This window comes from Balaenoptera acutorostrata, chromosome 10 (genome assembly GCF_949987535.1).
Source record: "Balaenoptera acutorostrata chromosome 10, mBalAcu1.1, whole genome shotgun sequence".
NCBI lineage: Eukaryota > Metazoa > Chordata > Mammalia > Artiodactyla > Balaenopteridae > Balaenoptera > Balaenoptera acutorostrata.
Genome location: NC_080073.1, coordinates 23,172,485 through 23,192,196, shown reverse-complemented (window position 1 = coordinate 23,192,196; position 19,712 = coordinate 23,172,485). Strand labels below are relative to the sequence as shown.

At 36.6% G+C, this 19,712-nt stretch overlaps 1 protein-coding gene across 5 annotated transcripts in view; it reads right to left on the bottom strand.

Annotated features, from left to right (window-relative positions):
• SUCLG2 (succinate-CoA ligase GDP-forming subunit beta) overlaps positions 1 to 19,712 on the bottom strand; it is a 259,242-nt gene that overhangs the window by 56,121 nt on the left and 183,409 nt on the right. Inside the window, exon 10 of one of the 5 annotated variants that reach the window (XM_057555237.1) lies at positions 13,805 to 13,843. The exons of the other annotated variants lie outside the window; for them this stretch is intronic. Coding sequence (XP_057411220.1) covers positions 13,820 to 13,843 — 24 coding nt within the window. The 3' untranslated portion in view covers positions 13,805 to 13,819. Of the gene's footprint in view, positions 1 to 13,804; positions 13,844 to 19,712 lie in introns of those variants that run through there. 5 annotated transcript variants of the gene reach the window in all.

Below are 19,712 nucleotides of genomic sequence, written 5' to 3'. Positions count from 1 at the left end.
TTGCATTATCCTACCCATCTCATGACTAAAATTTTAGAGCAAAACTATAAGGTCTCTATGTCTGTCTATTTATGTGTGTCTACTTATATGTGGTGTAGACATATAATAGTTTCTACCTCTGGATGGTATTGCTAAAAGTAATTTGTAAAAGAGCTTTATTTAATTGGCTTAAAGAAATTAGGCACTTATGTAAATTAAATTCTCAGAAATATAACAGCAGCTAACATAAATGAATTTCAGGTCCATGTGATTTAAGAAAATATTTGGTACAAAAGGCAGTTTAAGGTTGTTGGTTTAATTAAGATAGGCATGCCTTTATAGCTATCAGCATTAAAAGTTTTTTTTTTTTTAAACAACTACATTTGTCTTCAAAGTCTTTAAGTGGCACTACAGTTAAATGGATAACTGTTATTTCCAATGACCTGTGACCCTCAATGACCAAGTGTTTCAAAGTCTTTGATATTTTTACAAACTTCCCAAAATCAAATTCAAATGAAGTAATTGTGACTCAGAACTAACTTTGGAATTTTCTAGAGAGCTCCTGGAACATCTCAAAAGATCTGTTCTCTCTCCTTATAAAAAGAGAAATGTTAAACTAATTAGGCTTTTTTAATATGTTAAATTGCATGGGCATCATTGTCAATACTAAGCTTTCTTTTTGTTGTATTTGTATAGGTATATAAGTGTTCCAAAAATTGAATAAAATTACTAAACTGTGATATGTCCTGGTATAATGTTATCATAATTACAGATATCATTTTAAAATGTTGTGTGTTATAGAAATAACCAGATTTCCTTGTCAATTCCACATAATGAGCTCTCACCAGATCTTTAACAATGAGCATTTTAAAAAAGTTTTTGTCATTTACAGAGAGTTATTGTTTTACTCTGGTGCTTTGCAAAAGTGTTTCTGCAAAAGTACTTCATCTTCAAGGAGGTTCATGGAAAGGGCTCTGGCAAACACAGGTTTCTGGTAACTTCAAGATCATAAAAATGAACTGGATAAGAATTTCCAGAACTGGGAACTTCCCTGGTGGCCCAGTGGTAAAGAATCCACCTTCCAATGCAGGGACGTGGGTTCGATCCCTGGTCGGGGAACTAAGATCCCACATGCCGTGGGGCAACTAAGCCCACGCGTCACAACTACAGAGCCCATGCGCGCTGGAGCCCGCGCACCACAACTAGAGAGAGAAAACCTGCACGCTACAACTAGAGAGAAGTCCGTGCACTGCAACAAAAGATCCCATGTGCTGCAACAAAAGATCCCGCATGCCTCAGCAAAGATCCCGTGTACCATAACTAAGACCCGAGGCAGCCAAAAAATAAAGAAAGAAAGAAAAAAGTAAATTAAAAAAAAAAGGCTAGTCATTAAAGTCTTAAAAAAAAAAAAAAAAAGAACTTCCAGAACTAATTAAAAAAACTGATTCAAGCAGAAAAAGAATTAATAACATGGGACTGAATGAACTAAGGATGATCATAATTTTATGACTTCTTTTTTGAATCACTGCTGATCCCTTAATGTTTTGTTTTTCTAGATTTAAAGAAACTGTTTCTCTTAAGCAATCTATAACTTAACAATTTGTAAAGTGTACCTTTGTAAACAAAGATGAAACATTTGCTTTTTCTCCTTACCTGATCTCTCCAGAATTTGGAAACTCTTGAGTATTCTTTTCATGGCAAAATAGTTATTTATGTAAGTTCAGTACGTATCTCTTCTCCTTGTAGCAAGACACAACTGGAAACATGTGCTCATATTACCAAAGCTTTGAAAGAGATATGCATAGACTCAGGTATAACCAGACACTTTTAAGAAATTAAGGTTGACTTTACAGAGCCAATAAAGCTCCTTGGAAAGATCTACCTGGTACTTTGCTTACAATGTTCCAGCCAAGCAATCTTAAAAGAGTTTATATAGTCAATCACTATTCTTGCTGCACTTATGTAAATAATCAGGCCAAGTTTAATGCAAACAAGTTTGTTTTACTGTGACTATCTTTGGTAAAATGGGGGTGATTACAGAGAGAAAAATGTTTGCACCTTTGTAGATATTATAGTCCTGTTAATTGTCTTTGAGGTTTTGTTATATACCTGTAAACTGGACTGGATCCTGAATTCTTCTAGTTTCCTAAAATGTCTAGCTACAACTCTCCAAACTAATGTGTCCTATGTTCTCCCATCCTTCTGATTTGGAATCACTAAGAACAAAGGCTGCCCTTGGACCTCCCTGGAGGGGATGATACCAGGTCCCTCTCATTACCCAGATGGCAGCCAAACTTCAGGGACTTGAACCTTGAATATACATCTCACAGCTGAAGAAGACACCACCTGACATCTGGTCCTGTACACATGCTGGAGACCTCCAATTCAAATTGACAAAGACAAGTGGCTAACATCAAGGTAGATTGCTTCCTCCAAATATGCTGAATCAAGACTTCCTACTTTAACCAAACATAAAATCTATTCTTCTTCTCTTTCTTTCCTTTGCTCTGGCATTGGCCTGGAAAGATAGTGCCATCATCTGTATCTCCCAGGCCACTGCTAAGATGGTTAACCATTCAGACTGCTGGATTCGTCATCAGAAAACTCTGATCTGTCCATGATGCTAGACACTCCCTGCTGTGTTTCCCAGTCTATGGTTAACAACCCCAAGCTTGGGGAACTTTGCATCCAAGGTCTATGCAAAGAAAGGACACAAGGCAACGGTAACCAGAATAAAACTGCCGATGTGGTCTAGAGACCTTTAAAATTTTACTGGTGTCCATGGCTGTCATCTTTCCAGTCCTGAGCCACAGATTCAAATGAGAATTACCAGGAGGCATTCATGATTCAAGATTCGCTTCCTTTGACATGCCCTATTTCCTTGGTTAGGAGTAAATATAAGTGAGGCTATAATCAGGAACCTCTCCTTAAGTCTTGAAAGTACTGCAGAATCTGCTGCTGAAGCAATAGCTGCCCCCCAAAATCCTTGTTCTTGATAATAAGACAGACCTTGATTATCTTTTAGCTGAGCAAGGAGGTGTCTGTGCTGTGGCCAACACCACCTATTGTACCTGGATTAACACTTCTGGGGAAGTTGAAACTCAGTTATACATAAAATCATTAAGATCACATAAGATTACATAAGGTTACTAAGATCATAAGATCACTTGGCTTAAAAAGGTGGCTGCTTCAACAGGGTGTTTCTTTGACTTATTTGATTTTGATTGATTTGGGTCTTGGGGACCATGGCTTTGAAGGGCAATCCAAACACTGGAGCTTATAACAATCACAGTAATCTCTCTTGGTGTGTCATATTCTCTCAAGAGCTTTAAATGCATGTTTGCAGGCACTGAACACCAAGCAAATGATCTCCCTAAGACTGGAACATCAGAAAAGGAACAAAGAGAATGATTGACTTAAAAATCGTGATCATAAAGTCAAGACATGTGAATACCACAGAGATACAGCAAAAAAAATCATGAGCTGTGAATCTCACAAAGAAGATCAATAAAAGCTTCGATATGAAGCAAATCTATATGCTTCATATAGTTCTTACTTTATATGTGAATATATTATAAGGGTGATGGGTAGAGTTGGAAAAAATAGCAGTCAGTAAAAGAAGAAAAAACCAATGTAACAGAGTTATGGTTATAGACACTTAGATAAATATAAACTATCACCACTCTCTTCTTTCAGTCTTGCATAATTTTGTATATTTATCTCTTTCAGTGGTAAATATGTGTCAGTTTTGCAAGGTGTCTATTAACCTAATGCAAGAGATTTTCTATCAGTACGATTTCTTTAAGTGTTGGGTAAAAATCTGAAGAAGTGTTTCACTTTATTATGGTTTTTAGTTTATATGTCTTCAAAAATATTTTAGTGAAAACAAATTATGTATTTAGGAAACATTAGCTAAATCTCTTTCAAATTGGAAATCTTTGTTAGTTTTGAAATCATCTTGAACCTGGTTCCTCCAAACTGAGTCAATTCATTGGTTCTCAGTTTTTTCTGTCTTAAATATGATAAATCTCAAATTTTTATTAACAATTAAATTGCTTGTACTAAAAAAAATTAAAAAATAAAAATAAAAAATAAAAAAATAAAAAATAAATAAAAGCTTCGAGAACTTCAGACCGGTAATGGGGTGGCACCAAATGCCTTAAGCTATGATCACATCTCTCAGTTAAGCTGAGAGTCTGATCAAAAGGGGGAAGTTGTTAAAAAGAAACAAGGATCTGTGTTCTATCAAGCTTTTCAGGTGATTTTAATGCACAATGGAATTTGAGAAACACTGCTCTAGATTTAAGACTCTTGTGAAAGTGCTCATGGTTGCCCTACAGCTTTATGCCTATTATAGCTGAAACCGTTTTCAAGATGAGACCAAAGGCTTTGGATGGCCTTCAGCCTAATTAAAATGTTTAAAGAGATTTAATTACTAAATGCCAAGCCACACAAATATAAAGTTCTTTCCTACAGAGAGACTATGTGGTGAATTGAATGCATTTCTTAATCAAATGCTTGGCAAGCAGTATGGGTTTTCTTTCTTGTAAACAGCTATACTAATGCTAAACATATTTATTCACAACTTGACAAGAAACATTGCCCTGTAATTAATCATTTCCCAGTCCTAATTCAGACAAAATAAAAATACAAATACAGAATGTGTATCGCCTTCTCGTTATAAAAGAGTCACATACATAAATAATAATTATTTAGATCTATCTGGTATGTGCACAGATACATAACATATGTGCACATCTGTCTGGGCAACACCATGCCAGATACTCAAAGTATGTTGGTTATCAAAAGGGCACTTCACTTTAAAAGTATATATATATTAAGAAAATCACTATTCATTTTAACTACTTGCAACTGTGAATTATTAAAACCAGGTTATCTATTAATTACAGACTTTCATTAATGGTTTTTTAATAAGATGCAAATTTTAAAATAATCGTCTATATTTGAGGAAGAAAATAGTTAAAATCTAAAGATCAACATTAGTTTTTCAAACAAGTTTTAAAAAATCATCACTAGAAATTAGCTCATGAAAATACATTGTACTTTGGTTCACTGGTTTTATTTAATGTGTATTCTCAAGATGCATATGGTAACAGGAATCACTCTCAATTGGACAACATGCTAAAATTCAGGGTCTATAAAACTGAGTTAATTTTTTTAGAAATGTTTTACTTACTCCCTTCTATGATTTCTACCTCATTTCCCAAATGTAATAATACTAGAAGTACCATAAAATACTGCAATTAAATACAAAATTCACTATAAAGTTGAACTCTTAACAATGTGAGGAAATGTTATCAAGTCATTACAGAAAAGCAACTGTCTGAATATAAAAAATATTATGATTTTATAAGTGCGAAGGAGTGAGTTTTTTCCCCCCATCATCTTCTAAATATTCGTTGAGCAATTATTACATGGCACGTACTGGGACAGATGGAGTTAGCTACAAAAATCAGTACCTCTGGTTTTAATGTGCTCACAGTGTATGGGTGGAGAAGTGGGAAGGAATGTGGTATGTGGGGAGGGAAGGGATACAGACTATAACACAATGTGCGTACACAGTAAACATGAGCAAGATGCTAAGAGGAAACTTTGACTCCCACCGTAGGGTTATTAGATCACCAATAAAATATATTCCAAATCAACATATTTGCCAATGGAGAAGAAAGTTCATAAAAACTTGAGACAGTTTGTTTTAAAAAAAACAGCTAAAGTTCAAATAATCATACATTGTTTTAGCAATTTTATTTCTAACAATTTATCAAAAATACACACAAATGTTCATAAAGAAATACTAGTTAATGATGGTCACTGTGGAAAAACCAAAAAACCATGAACAACCTAATACCCACCATGATGGGACTGGGTAATAAATGATCAAACATTCGTATTATAGAATGCTATGCAGTCATGAAAATGAATGAAGTAGTGTCATGTATATTAACATAAAAAGCTCTCTAAGATCTATTACTAGGTAAAAAATTCAAGTCACAGAAGAATACTTGTAAATGGGTCCATTTATTTAAATAACAAATTAAAATCGTGTGTGTCTGTATGTGTACATACATGTAAACATATCAAAGTGTTGAGTGAGAAGACTTACATCTAAATTCTTCTGACTGTAATTGACTCTGGAAAACAATATACTTTTAAATTGTTTAAACAGTGCACGAGAATACTGCATTCTGGTGTCATGTGTGGAAAAAAAAAGGCTCTCCCTTTTAGTGGGTAAACTCCAGTTATTCTGACTGCTTATCTCTGTTCTTATTGATTCTGGTAACGGAAAAAAACATAAATTCCATTGAGATAGTAACAAACATAAAATCCTACCAATAGACAGACAAAAGTAATATAAAAATAATGACTTGTTGAATATTTCTTGTTTTTGCTTTTACAGAAACACATTATTGTATATTTACTTTGTAGAAGTGATGTACTTTATGATGTTTTCTAAATTCTATTAAGAAAAGAAAATTCTATAAAGAAAAAGTAACTGTGATAGATTATACCTAATCCAGGCCTTGCTTGGCAAATCACTCTAATTAAGTGGCTCTTTCCTATTTCAAGAAAAAAATATATACATATACAGTTTCCCCAGGAAATATGCCAATATTCCCCAAAGCAAGTAAAGGATGCCACACCTTAAGCACTAAAAAACCAATGAGCTTTATTCTGGGGCTTAGCTTTCATAAACTTTTGAAGAAATGTGAACATAGAGACAGGCAACCATCACCACATATAGAAGTTTAACAGTGACCAGATGAGTTCAAAAACCAAAAACTATATTCATTTTGCACTCAAAGCTGAATAATTTAATTTCTGAGAAATTAGGACACTTAAAATGCTTCAATAACCAACGTTTTACTAGGGAGGTCATGTACATACCACCTCTACAATAGTTTTTTTGCCACACCAATGCACCACCTGTCTATTGTTTACTGAATATTTTAAAACTTAAACACATTATTTGAGGAGGGAACAGTGACAATATCAACAATAAAAAAAGTTGTATTAATTACCATAAATTGAATGTAACAAGAAATGCAAAAAATACAGTATTTTTATTAAATTCTAGCTAGACACATCTTGCCAGTGGCTCTGAGCCAAAGCAAAGTGTTAAAAGCCTTACTGAACCAAGAAACTTTCTTGTGATTTTCAAGAACTAAAAGACAATTAGAGTGAATAACCTTTCTCGTTTTTTCCAATATTGTACTGTGAATTTTCAAGCATACAGAGAAGGTGAAAAAACTGAGCAGAGAACACCCATGTATCCATCATCTAGAGACCACCAATATAGCATTTGTTATATCTATCACATGTCTAAACTTCTTTCCAGCCCTCTATCCAGGAGTCACGGTTATTTAATGCTGCTATTTAACCATCTAGAGAGAGTTCTCATAGGAATCACAAGAGGTCCCAATCCACAATTTTGGAAACAAGGTTCTAAAAGATAACGTGATCATTTCGTAACTCCTTTGCTCATGGGGATGGCTTCTTAATGTATCTGGCCCATCCTCATCTTTCTTCCTTATCTCTAACTAGTCCCTAACACACAAGTGCACAAATTATCTGAACAAAACATTTACCATCTCCATTAATTATAGCACTGAGCCTAAAGACTTTGGTATGACATAAAAGGCCATTCCTGGCCTGACCCTAATTCACCCCTTGACCTTATGGTAATTCAGCAGTCATTGAGTGCTAACTCTATGCTAGGTCCTGTCCTAGGAATTTCACTTGCTTACTTCATATTCCCTCAAAACAGCTCTAGAGGAAGGTCTTACTGTTACTCTCAATTTATAGTAAGCAAATGGTAGCAGAGAAAATTTTAAAAATTGGCCCATGTCTGCCTGATTTTCAGTTCTATCATCAAACCATTCTACTCACTGTCTCATTTTTGCAACATCCTTCTTTCACCTCATGTATGCTTCTTCTAACACTGTTCATGATTCCATGCTTTTCAAACTGTGGTTTCAGCTGCTTGAATGCACTCCCTATACTTTCTTTACCCAACCTTACTCATTCATTTAGACACAATTCATGTCAGCTCCTCAGTGACAAGTGCTTAAATATTTTAATAAGTGAGAGTTTAATAAGTGAATAGATACTCACAAGGTCAAGATTTCCATTGGATGAACTAAGTGAAATACTGATACTAGGTCTTTACTTTTGTAAGCTAGTCTTTAGACAACTAGGATGAAACTATTTCTAACATCCAGCTATTAGAAAGGAATGATAAAACAAAAATCCAGTAGATTCTAAATAATCTACAGGGCAATACCTCCAACACTTGTAAACTAGGCATTAGTGACTTCATATTATTCATATTCATATTATGTTCCCCTAGCAGGCATCACCTATCTGGTATCCTTGAACTCTTCAGCTCTTGACACAATCATCAACATAAGAGTATTCTATTAAAATGACTGTTTTAATAAATACAAATTTTCATCTTCTGCCTTAGATCTTTATTTCTGGGGACAATTATATTGAAAAGGAACAGAACAGACCGCCCCAAAATGTGCCACTTTGTCATGTGGATTGTTCTGAGCTGAAGGCAATTAAGGAGATTCAAGAAAAACTTTTACTTCTCCCCTAACTACCTAAAAGAATTTATACAGGTGACCTGGCCCAGAAAGAGTGCTATTACCACAGATAATTATTTATATGAATAACCTATCTGTGTGGCAGGACAAGCATCTAGGTACCAAACATCTCCTACTATCATCCTGTGAATTACCCTCCTGCCTTTTGAAGCCCCAGACCCCTAACCCATTCCTTAGCTAAGGATGGCATATAGGTCTCAATTGCCTGACTTACATGTAGTTCTCATATTTTATGGGGATCCTGTATGTATGAAATTAGTTTTTCTCCTGTTAATCTGTCTTATGTCAATTTATCTATTAGACCAGCCAAAGAACCTAGAAGAGTAAAAGGGAAAATGTTCCTCCCCCTACAATATCATGGCATTAATTTAAAATGATGGTTAAATCTCTCGGAACATCTATGATGTAAGATTGCTTTCTAACTAACACATCATAGAATCACAGAACCTTAAATTTTGAAAGAACGTTAATGATAGTATAGTCTGTGAGGGGCTGGTAAACTGGCTCTGGGTTGGGAGCATAAACCCCAGTTTCCATGGTGTAAATAATCCAATCATGGCCAATTTCAAGTTACCAATAGTTTAACAACCTGCTCACAAAATTCCTAAATACTTAACACTACTGGTATACTCCAACTCTGTTATTGGAAGAACAGGGATTCTGAATATAAGCCAGACGGAGAAAGACAAATATCATATGATATCACTTATACTCAGAATCTAAAAAAATGACACAAATGAACTTACTTACAAAACAGAAACAGACCCACAGAGAAAACAAACTTATGGTTACCAAAAGGGGAATGGGGGGAGCGATAAATTAGGAGTTTAGGATTAACATATACACACTATTATTTATAAAATAGGTAAACAACAAGGACCTACTGTATAGCACAGGAAACTATACTCAATATCTTATAAGAATCTATACAGGAAAAGAATCTGAAAAAGAATATATATATAAAAATAACTGAATCACTTTGCTATGTAACTGAATCTCTTTGCTGTACACCTGAAACTAACATGACATTGTAAACCAACTATATACTTCAATTTTAAAAAAAGGGGAAAAAAACGGCAAAAAAAAAAAAAAGGGGGAGTTATGAGGATAACTACATGAGTTGTTCAAGGTCACAGAAACAAACTGTCAGTGTCTGGTCTAGAAGCCAGGTTAACTGACCCTTGCTCTAGCCTAGTTACTCTCAATTCTATAGAATCAGTTGGGAACTTGGAAGGACACTTTGCCTAGCCTCACTCCAGAGCAATCAAAAAATAATCTCTGGAAATTCCCCTCCTCCATAATGAAAACAAACCAAAAAAACCTCACCAGGTGCTTCTAATACAACTAAGTTCAAGAACTCCTATAATTCTTTTTCCCACTTCATGGTTGTCTATAGGAAATCCCCATTCCTTTATATGAACTTGGGGAATGAACAAAATACACACTAATCAATGGCACGAATTATCACAATATTTGAAAACTCTATGAGTTTCAAGTATATTCCATGTATGGCCATGAATTATACCTACTGGAATATTTTCTAAACTTTTGGCCCTGCTTTTACATAAATGAGACTGATTTATAATTAGTGCATTGATTTTATCTAAACGAATGCTTCTGTGTTGCTTAACAGGGTAGCCAAATCAGTTGCATTTGCAACTGCATGATATGATGTGTTTTAAAGGAAGCATCTAGCATTATTTCCTTTTCAAAGCAAATCACAGACGAAGGTCTATAGTAGACCTTCCTAGTCCCTTTCCTTTACGTTCCTTAAAATAACTATAATCCTGAAATCATTTATTTCTTTTGCATCGCCCTTCATACTCAGCATATTTTTCCCTTTCTTTACCTTGGAGCTGATCAGCAAGGACTGCAACACTGGATTTCAAATGCTATGATGTTTGAGCTATATGAACATTTTCTTCTTCAAAGGAATAATGCAAAGAAAATGTTTAGAGAGATGGTGTTTTTTGTTTTTTTGCCTTTCTGGTTACCTGGCTAAAAATTAGAAAGTAGGAGAAAGATCTTTCAACACAGTTATTTTCAGGCAGTGGGAAACTCATTCCCTAATGGAGGATCCATATCAGCCACATGACTTTTACAAAGGCTCTGCCTCTTGGAAACTTGTTCACTGGTCACATACACATCGGTTACAAATGGGACTATCCAGTTCAAACACAACTCTAACTGCAAATATTGGAAATATATTTAAATGTGTCCAGAATGCCACCATGTACTTGTACAAACCCAAGGTTGTCACTGTCACATTTTTATGTTCAAACACCTTAAACATATCCATTACTGCCTATTGTTCTTATATAAAACTTACCAAAAAAATTTGATGTTACAGGGCTGACTGCCAACAGCCTTAGATTAATATACATCATCGCTTAGGTGTAAGCAGATGCAAATATTAATTTTAATTCCCAAGATTTTGTAAGAATTTGGCTTAGAACTAAATAAAAACAGTAAAAGACACATACTAAATTATGAGCTCTTGAAGTAAAGAGACAATATCTTATTTATATCTCTAGCACTTGGAATCGTACCTGGCATACACAGTAGATGTTTAATAAATGATAATCAAACGCAAGCTTGGGAACTGAAGGGCAGCATGAACAGCGGGCTGTGCTTGTACTGGTGTTTACTGAGCAATGCTTTTTGGCCTTCTGAAGGACAAAAAACATTAAATATATAGAAAAACATAGAAAGGTTGAAATAACTGTATAGAATACCCATATGCCCTCTACCTATATTTAAGTTTTTAATATTTTGCCATATTTGCTTTATTTCTGCCTCTCTTCACATATGTATTGTTTATGTTGAACCATTCAAAGTAACTTACCTATATAATGACACTTTGCCCCAGATACTTTGGGATGCATTTCCTAAGGACACTCTACCAACCAATCACGGTATTATTATAACTTCTAGTAATTCCCTATTATCTAATATGCAGTCCATAGTAAAATTTTCCCAATTATCCCAAGAATGTGTTATAGCCACATATACCCAAATCAGGATCCACTAAAGTTCACACATTGTTTGTGGTCCTTAGGGAGGGTCTATGTTCAGTCTTTAAGGTTTACTTATTCCAAGTTTTCTATTTCTTTGTATAATATTTTATTCCATTTATCTCTGACTTATATCAAGTATTTTTAAATCTGTAACTTGAAACTGAGCTCTGTGGATTAAGATAAAAAGGGCATTGTGGAGACATCTGGCTCACCCTTCCCATCCTTTCAGTAAGCAGAGGTCATGTGGGCCATCCTTCTGCAGGTTAGGCATTGTTTTGCACCTGATGTACACTTGGGATCTGGGGCATAAACCACTACAAGCATCTTTCATAACTGCCTAACCAACTCATTTTAATACCCCTGACTAAAAAAGGAGCCTATTTTAAAGAATCAAGATTGGAGGAAAATAGAAGATTTTTAATTTCTTCCTGCTCCTATAAATGAAATGATTTAAAGTGATACATATTGGAAATGTAAAATACTTCTGGTGGAGAGAGTATGAAGAAATTAATTTTCCAACTTAAACAACTTCTATTTTATAATTCCTAATGTTAGCATAATTACTCTAATCAAAATACACTATTATGTGCTCCAGGTACAGGGTGAAGGAAAACACTGATGGTATAGAGATCTTATTAGGGAATGCGGCAGAGAAAGTGAAAAAATGAGGACTGAGGATTTTCAAATATGGGCACCAAAAACGGTGAGCCTTTCCATTTTTGTCCTCCTACCTAGTGTTCCAATCCCATTGAGAACAGCACAATGTCCCAAGTCGTCACCATGCCACTTGCGCTCTGCCCTATGGATATTTGGGGTATGGGGTGCTGTTTTACCCAGTGCTCTTTAAATTTAAGGTACTATTACCACTGTTATTATTTTTAGGTATACCATCAAACCACTGGAAGTAGTAAGACCTCCATCAGTGATCATTCACTGCCAAGACATTAACTGGTATAAGGCAGAGGTACTGGGGTACCAAGCACTGATTTTTTACTTCTTCATTAGTTGCAGAATCTCAACAGAATGTCAATTCTATGATATTTTTCAGCCTCCTTTTCAACTCGGGATCATGTGACTACTTTCTGGGCAGTGAGATGTAAACCAAAGTATGGTGTAGGACTTGTGGTATCCAGTTGGGCCACTGTGTCATTCCCCCCCTCCAAAATACATGAATATCTTAAATGAAACTACACAGGACTTACTGCCCTCCCTACCAACCAAAATAATAATTAATTGAGTAAAAAATATATGGCCCATTACATGCAATGGTCAGAATACAGGCAGGTCTTAGAGAGGGAACACCAGAAAATCCACAGGAAAATAGGTTCCTCTATGGAGGAAACCAATACTCCTCAAATGTTACTGAACAAGATGTTTGTCTACTCAGTCCCAGGATAAACCCTTATTCAAAGGTTTTCTGGAAAACTGGATTGAATGTGGATAGTAGGGGAAGGTGTCGCTGATAATAGGAACAGAGTTGTTGTGCCGTCCATGGAATGTGAGGGCACAGGAAAAAACACACTCAACTCAAGAGTATGATAATTTCAGGCTTCACTAGAAACACAGGGAGGTGAAATCAAGCCAGACAGGAAAGAATCAAAATCAGTAAGGAAACAAAATTTAATTTCAAGCTTCTAAGGAGAGACTATAAATAATGCAAAATTTAAAACATATTAGCAAAAATAGATCGTTATGTTTCTCTTTCTCTCTCTCACGCAAAATGGTTAAATGTTTCTTGAAGACTTTTGGTTGTGAATATTTAAAAGCAAATGCACATATTTGCCAGAGAGGAAAAAGTGTTTGGGGTGGGGGCAGATATTAAAGTGAAAAGTCTGGGATAACACACACCAAAATATTAATACTGACATGAATGACTCCAGTTTATCAGTTTATTTTCCTTCTTCTTCTTCTTTGAAAATTTTAAACTGCAAGTGAATAATTTTTATAATTATTAAGACAAAGAGCATTTGCCAAAGAAAAGCATTCAAGCAGTCATAAAATAATATTGTATGAACATTAGACAGAGAAGGCTCATCAAATCCAAACATTTCCCAAATATCCTCCACAAAACAAACTAAGTAACTTGCTCTTAAAGAATGGGGCCTCCTAAAGATACCCATTTTTAGATGCTGCTAATAGTAAAGGCCAGGGCCTCTGAGTTGTAGACTATAGTCTTGCTTCTCCAAGTATGGTTCTCTACATCAGCAGCAGGAAAATCACCTGGAAACAAGGGAAGGATCACACGGGAGGAAAAGAGGAGATTTTTCATTTCTTGCTGCTCCTAAATATGTAATGCTCTAAAGTGATACATATTGGAACTGTAAAATACTTTTTTGATGGGGAGAAAGTGCAGAAATTAACTTTCTAACTTGAACAATTTCAACTTTATAATTCCCAATGTCACACTGATTAGAAATGTAGAATCTCTGGCCACAACCCAGACCTGCTTGAATTAGAGAACTGGGGAACTTATTGGAGAATTACTGAATTAGGAAACTTATTCTATGCTCTAGTAAATAAATATGTTTCCATCTGTACTTTATAGTGGATATCCCAGGAAAACTCTGGATAATGATGTGATATATTTAAACTAGGAGATGATAGAAATAAAATTATTTAATCTTTCAAAACTTCTATATGAACTGTTTTCCATTTATGCCTACTTACAACAGTAGCAACAACAAACAATAAAAACAACTCTTAGTACTACCACTACATCAGAAGAGAGTGGCTAACATTTATTGTGCCCTTGGCATGCACCAGGCACAGGGGTGGGTCCTTGTCATGATCTGCTGTATCGGTGTCCCACACTGAGCCATGTTAACACTTATGAAGGATCTACTACTGTAGTGCCTTCCTTCTTGAATCTTGGCTGAGCCTGTGATCTGCTTTAGCTACTAGAATGTGGCAGAAAAGATGCTGTACCAGTTCTAGGCCTATATCTTGAGAAGGCCTGGCAGTCTCTGCTATTGTCCTGTTGAAAGCCTTCAGGTGCCATATTAATAAGCCTGGTTACCCTGCTGGAAAGGCCATAAAAAGGGACCATGTGGAGAGATCACATGGAGAAGTAGAGGCCCTCAAACAACATGGGGGTGAGCAAAGAGCCCAACGGCCCTAGCATCACAGCTGAGCCCAGCCACCGCCAACGCACCAGCTGAATGCAGCCAAGAAGAGTGAACACCAAGAAATGCCCACCTGATCCCAACCCAGATGGCTGAATTATGAGAAAATAACATGGTTATTGTTTTAAGCCACTAGGTTTTCGAATGGTTTACTACATAGCAACAACAACCAAAACAATGCATTATAGACATTTCTCTCATTTCAATCTCATAACCACCTTAAAAATTAGGTATTAAAAATATCCTCTTTCTATAGAAGGGTTTAGCTAATTTGAATAAAGCCGCACATCATTAAGTGCAGGAGCTAGGGCTTCTTGCATAAAAACAATTCTGTACATCATACAACATCCTGTAGCTTAGTTTCTGATCTGAAGACAGAGCATTTCCTCTTACTGGCCTGTGTCTCCTCGTCTATAAAGAAAAGCAAGTGAACCCATGGCTGTCTAAGATCCTTGTCAGCTCTGCAATTCCATGACTTTGTTTTAAAGTAGTAATCTTGTGTTTGTTGCTTATACAGCATGGTCTTCATCACATCACATCTCATGCATGAGAACGCGGCCTCGACTGAGCAAAGGTCAGAAGGGTAAAAAGTACCCCAAGAACATCACATCCCAATTGCCCCAACGATCGGAATCACACTAACAACCCCACCCGGCCGGTAGGGAAGGTTCAATGCATATTAAAACATCCTAAGCACGCTGCCCTTCTAGAATGTCTTTAAACAACTCAGTCTGTCATACAGTCCTTTGCGGCCTTCAGTTAAAGAAGAAATGGCACATCTATGTATTACCACTCCTTTCTAGTTTGCTAATTTGTGATTAGGAAAGAAAAACACACGGTTAATTACCTTTGAGACTCAACACAACAAAGTAGTTAAGAAGGAGAAAGGAACTTTTTTTTTTATGACTTAAATTTTTATGTGGTCAATCAAATCTAATCTATTCTAATTTATTCAGATGGAAGGTCAATTATCCAAATGCTCTTAATTCAGCAGGCACCTGATCTTGGTGGCCAGTGAACCATTCAAAGGGCAGCTGTGTTCTGTGTGTGCTTTAATATGAATTAGTTATCACATTTGTACACTTTCCTTCCTGTTTAAGCTAACATGGCCTGTTTGACAAGGTACATTTAAGAAGAGGGAAAAAAACACTAAGCGTTCTTTGTTTTCTGGAACAAACACATATTCTCCAAGGCCCTTCTTTAGTCAATATATACAAAGAACCCACCAGATTCATGCGACAACCATCTGTTTGAAAGAAAACACCAGAACAGCTTTACAGAAACAGTGGTACCACCTTTAGAAAAACCCCGTACTGAACAGCAGACCGCACACCATGCATTTCCATTGACACTAAAGTAGCATCAACCACCAGATGAGCAACTGGACTGGGATACCATATGCAGATGGAATGCAGGCAGCAGACCTCCTTCAAGCCAACAACTCCTTTCTCTAGAACCATTTCATTTTCCAAATAAGCCTAAAATGCATGTCAAGGAACAGCATATATTTGTCTTTGCACTTCCTGTGGAAGTTTTTGTTTGTTGATTTGCTCAAAAGTCCAGTTTAAATTTGAGTCAACTTATTTATCTGCTTTATACTGGAAGAGAAATTTACCAAGGAAGAACAAAAATATTGGAAGTATTCCATGGTAAATGAGAGGAAGTATGCCAAAGCTCTCAGCAGCAAGACTGGATCAGTCAAGAACAAAGAAATACAGGGACTTAAACATACAAGTAGTTATTCTCTCATATAAAAGAAGACTGCTGGTGTGTAGGCCAGGACTGGTTTGACGCTACCTAAAGTCAATCAGGGACTCAGATGCCCTTGATCTTTCTCCTTCATCACGCAGAGCTGCCATACTGAGGTTCTCTCTTAGTCCAAGAGTGCTGCTGGAGCTCCTGCCATTACAAAGGCATTCTAAGCAGCAGGCAAGAACAGGGAAAACGCAAAAGGGCTTCTTTTCCAACCACTTCAGCTTATTAAAAACAACCTTGCCAGAAGTCCCACACTATATTTTGGTTTATCTCTCAATGGCCAGAAAGCCATCACATGATTCTACCTTGCTGAAAGGGAGGCTGAAAAATATCACAGAATTGACTGGCATTCTGTTGAGATGCTACTGAACAAGAATTAATGAACTGATATTTGATATCACAGTACCAAGAGTCTCTGCCTTATACCAATTAATGTCTTGGGAGTAAATTATCCCTGACTGAGGTCTTATAATTTCCAGTGACAGATGCATAGCTAAAAATAATGAGTGGTAATGATAAGTTAAATCTAAAAAAGTTCCAAGTGAAAGTTATAATTTGGTTCACACAATTACATAATAGTAACAATAAAAGTGACAATAATAATTAATACTAATATCAGAAAGTAGAGCAGTATATACAAATTATTGAACACCATGTTCTTTGTCAAGTGATGCAATACCTTATTTTAACCAATCTTCATATCAACTTTGCAAGGATTTTAATAACTCCATTTTACATAGAAGGCACTGACTTCAGAGTTGGGAAGTTACTCTTCTAAGGTTATACATCACTAGGAAGAGACAGAACTATAATACCACCACAATGGTATTATTCATTACCCTGATCAGGTCATTAATACTCCCATTTTACAGTTGAGGAAACTAAGGTTCAAATAATTGGAATGCTTCGATTTACTATAATTATTATTTACTATAATTTCAAACCAATGGTAGAATTTTGTTTGTAAAAAATGATTTTTTTACTCATTGGCCTCTTAATGGGCCCAGAGAAGGAGATAGGAAATCTGGTTTCTCATCCTGACTATGTATGTTAATGGTAATTCCCACTTGATTGTAAAAATAATACATGTCCACTGAAAAGGAAAAATTAAAACAATATGGAAAAGAAGAAAGTAAAAATCACCCCCAAATAGCACCAATCAAAGATAATATTACCAACGTGAACATTTTGGTGAGCATTCTCTGTTCGAGATTTATAGATGGAGAAGGGGACGTGAAGAGAGACAGGTTAAGTAATTTGTCTCAAGTCTCTGAGCTAGGGGGCTAGGATTCAAGTCCACGCTATCCAAGGCCCCTGTGTATTCAGTGACCCAGCACATTCAGGAGTCTTATATTTCCTGCTGCACGACATCCACATGTGTACATGCCTGAAAATTCTATAACAGAGAGACTGCCCTTTCTTCTAATGGGCTCCTAAGAAAATGCATTTTTATGCTTCTCTTTCAAGGGGCAAGATGAAGAAAACTGAAATGTGACCATTAACAAATTACCCATGCTGTATGTGAGTTTAACACCCCAAACAAGACTCAGGGTTTTGAGCATTTACAATGCATTGAAGCCAACTCATTGTAAAAACATAAAATGTAATTAGATTTCCATATAACAATACTTGAAGAAGTACAAAGGAAGATGGCATTCGGGGAAGGAAGGAGTATGTGTATTAATTTCCAGATGTTTTAAATCACATACTATGTATCAAACACTGAGAAGACAGTGTCAAACAAAAGGACCTTACATGTAGTGCAAGGTTTCTCAATCTCGTTACTATTGCCATTTGGGGCCATATAAGTCCTTTTGGGGACTGCCCTCTGCACTACAGGATGTCTAGTAGCATCCCTCGCCTCTTCCCACTAGATGCCAGGAGCACACCCACCACAAATCGTTGGTACAATGTCTCCAGAGGTTGCCAACTGTCTCCTGGTCAGTGGGGGGCAACATGACCTCTAGTCCAACTGACTCGGTAGATGACCTCCAGTTCACTCAGTGTGGGAAGATTTGCAAGGCAGTAGTGATAACAGAGGCAGACAAAGTGGGGAGGGAGAGGCAGAGCATTCTGAGACAAGGGTACTTGGAACAGATGGTAGAGTCTATGCCGGCAGTGGAAGGTAAGGGTGTCTGCCTGACGACGCAAGCTTCTGAATCTCTGACTCAAGAGTTTAGAATTTAGTCTGCAGAAAATGGGGATCAGCTCAGGCTTGTGGGCAATGACAAAAAGCAAGTCCTATGAGGTGAGCTTAAGGGTGTGCTGCTGTGGCTTCTGCTCTTTTACTGCTTTCATTAAAGACAACTGGGGGATGAAGAAATGACAACCCCCCCCCCAAACTGTCTACTTAACAAAGCAGCTAAACACCGTTGAGAGTTTTTTGACTTTTAAAACTGAAATATTTTAACACATAGAAAGCATTTTGCACTTTGCCTCACACACAGAGCACTCCCAGCAACGTTAACTCCTCATTGTTATCACTGCTGCTGCGGTGCTTATTAAAGGAAGACAAGGTAATGATGGCTGATGTCAGCATTTCTCAGATCTGCCCCAAGAAACTCTGGTATCTGGGGAGTGTTAAAACTATCTGTACAGGGGCTTCCCTGGTGGCACAGTGGTTGAGAGTCTGCCTGAGAATGCAGCGGACACGGGTTTGATCCCTGGTCCGGGAAGATCCCACATGCCGCGGAACAACTAAGCCCATGCGCCACAACTACTGAGCCTGCGCTCTAGAGCCCACGAGCCACAACTACTGAACCCATGTGCCACAACTCCTGAAGCCCGCGCGCCTAGAGCCCGTGCTCCTCAACAAGAGAAGCCGCTGCAATAAGAAGCCCATGCACCACAACGAGGAGTAGCGCCTGCTCGCCGCAACTGGAGAGAGCCGGAGCACAGCAATGAAGACCCAACGCAGCGAAAAATAAATAAATAAAAATTTAAAAGTTACCTTTAAAAAAAAATATCTGTACACATGCACAGATATGCACACAGAATTATTTTCTTTCCAAAATTTATTTTTTTAAAAAGGAAACCATTTACGACAAAGGATATAAAATAGGAGATATTTTTCTTTATCTACATCTATTTTATTATAAATGTTTAAGTTCCCTAACTTACATTTTCCTATAAAATAAGGAGAACACATAAATTAATTTTTTACCTTTCCTTGAAGCAATTAATTTGTCTCCGAAGCCACTGCTTTCCTATCC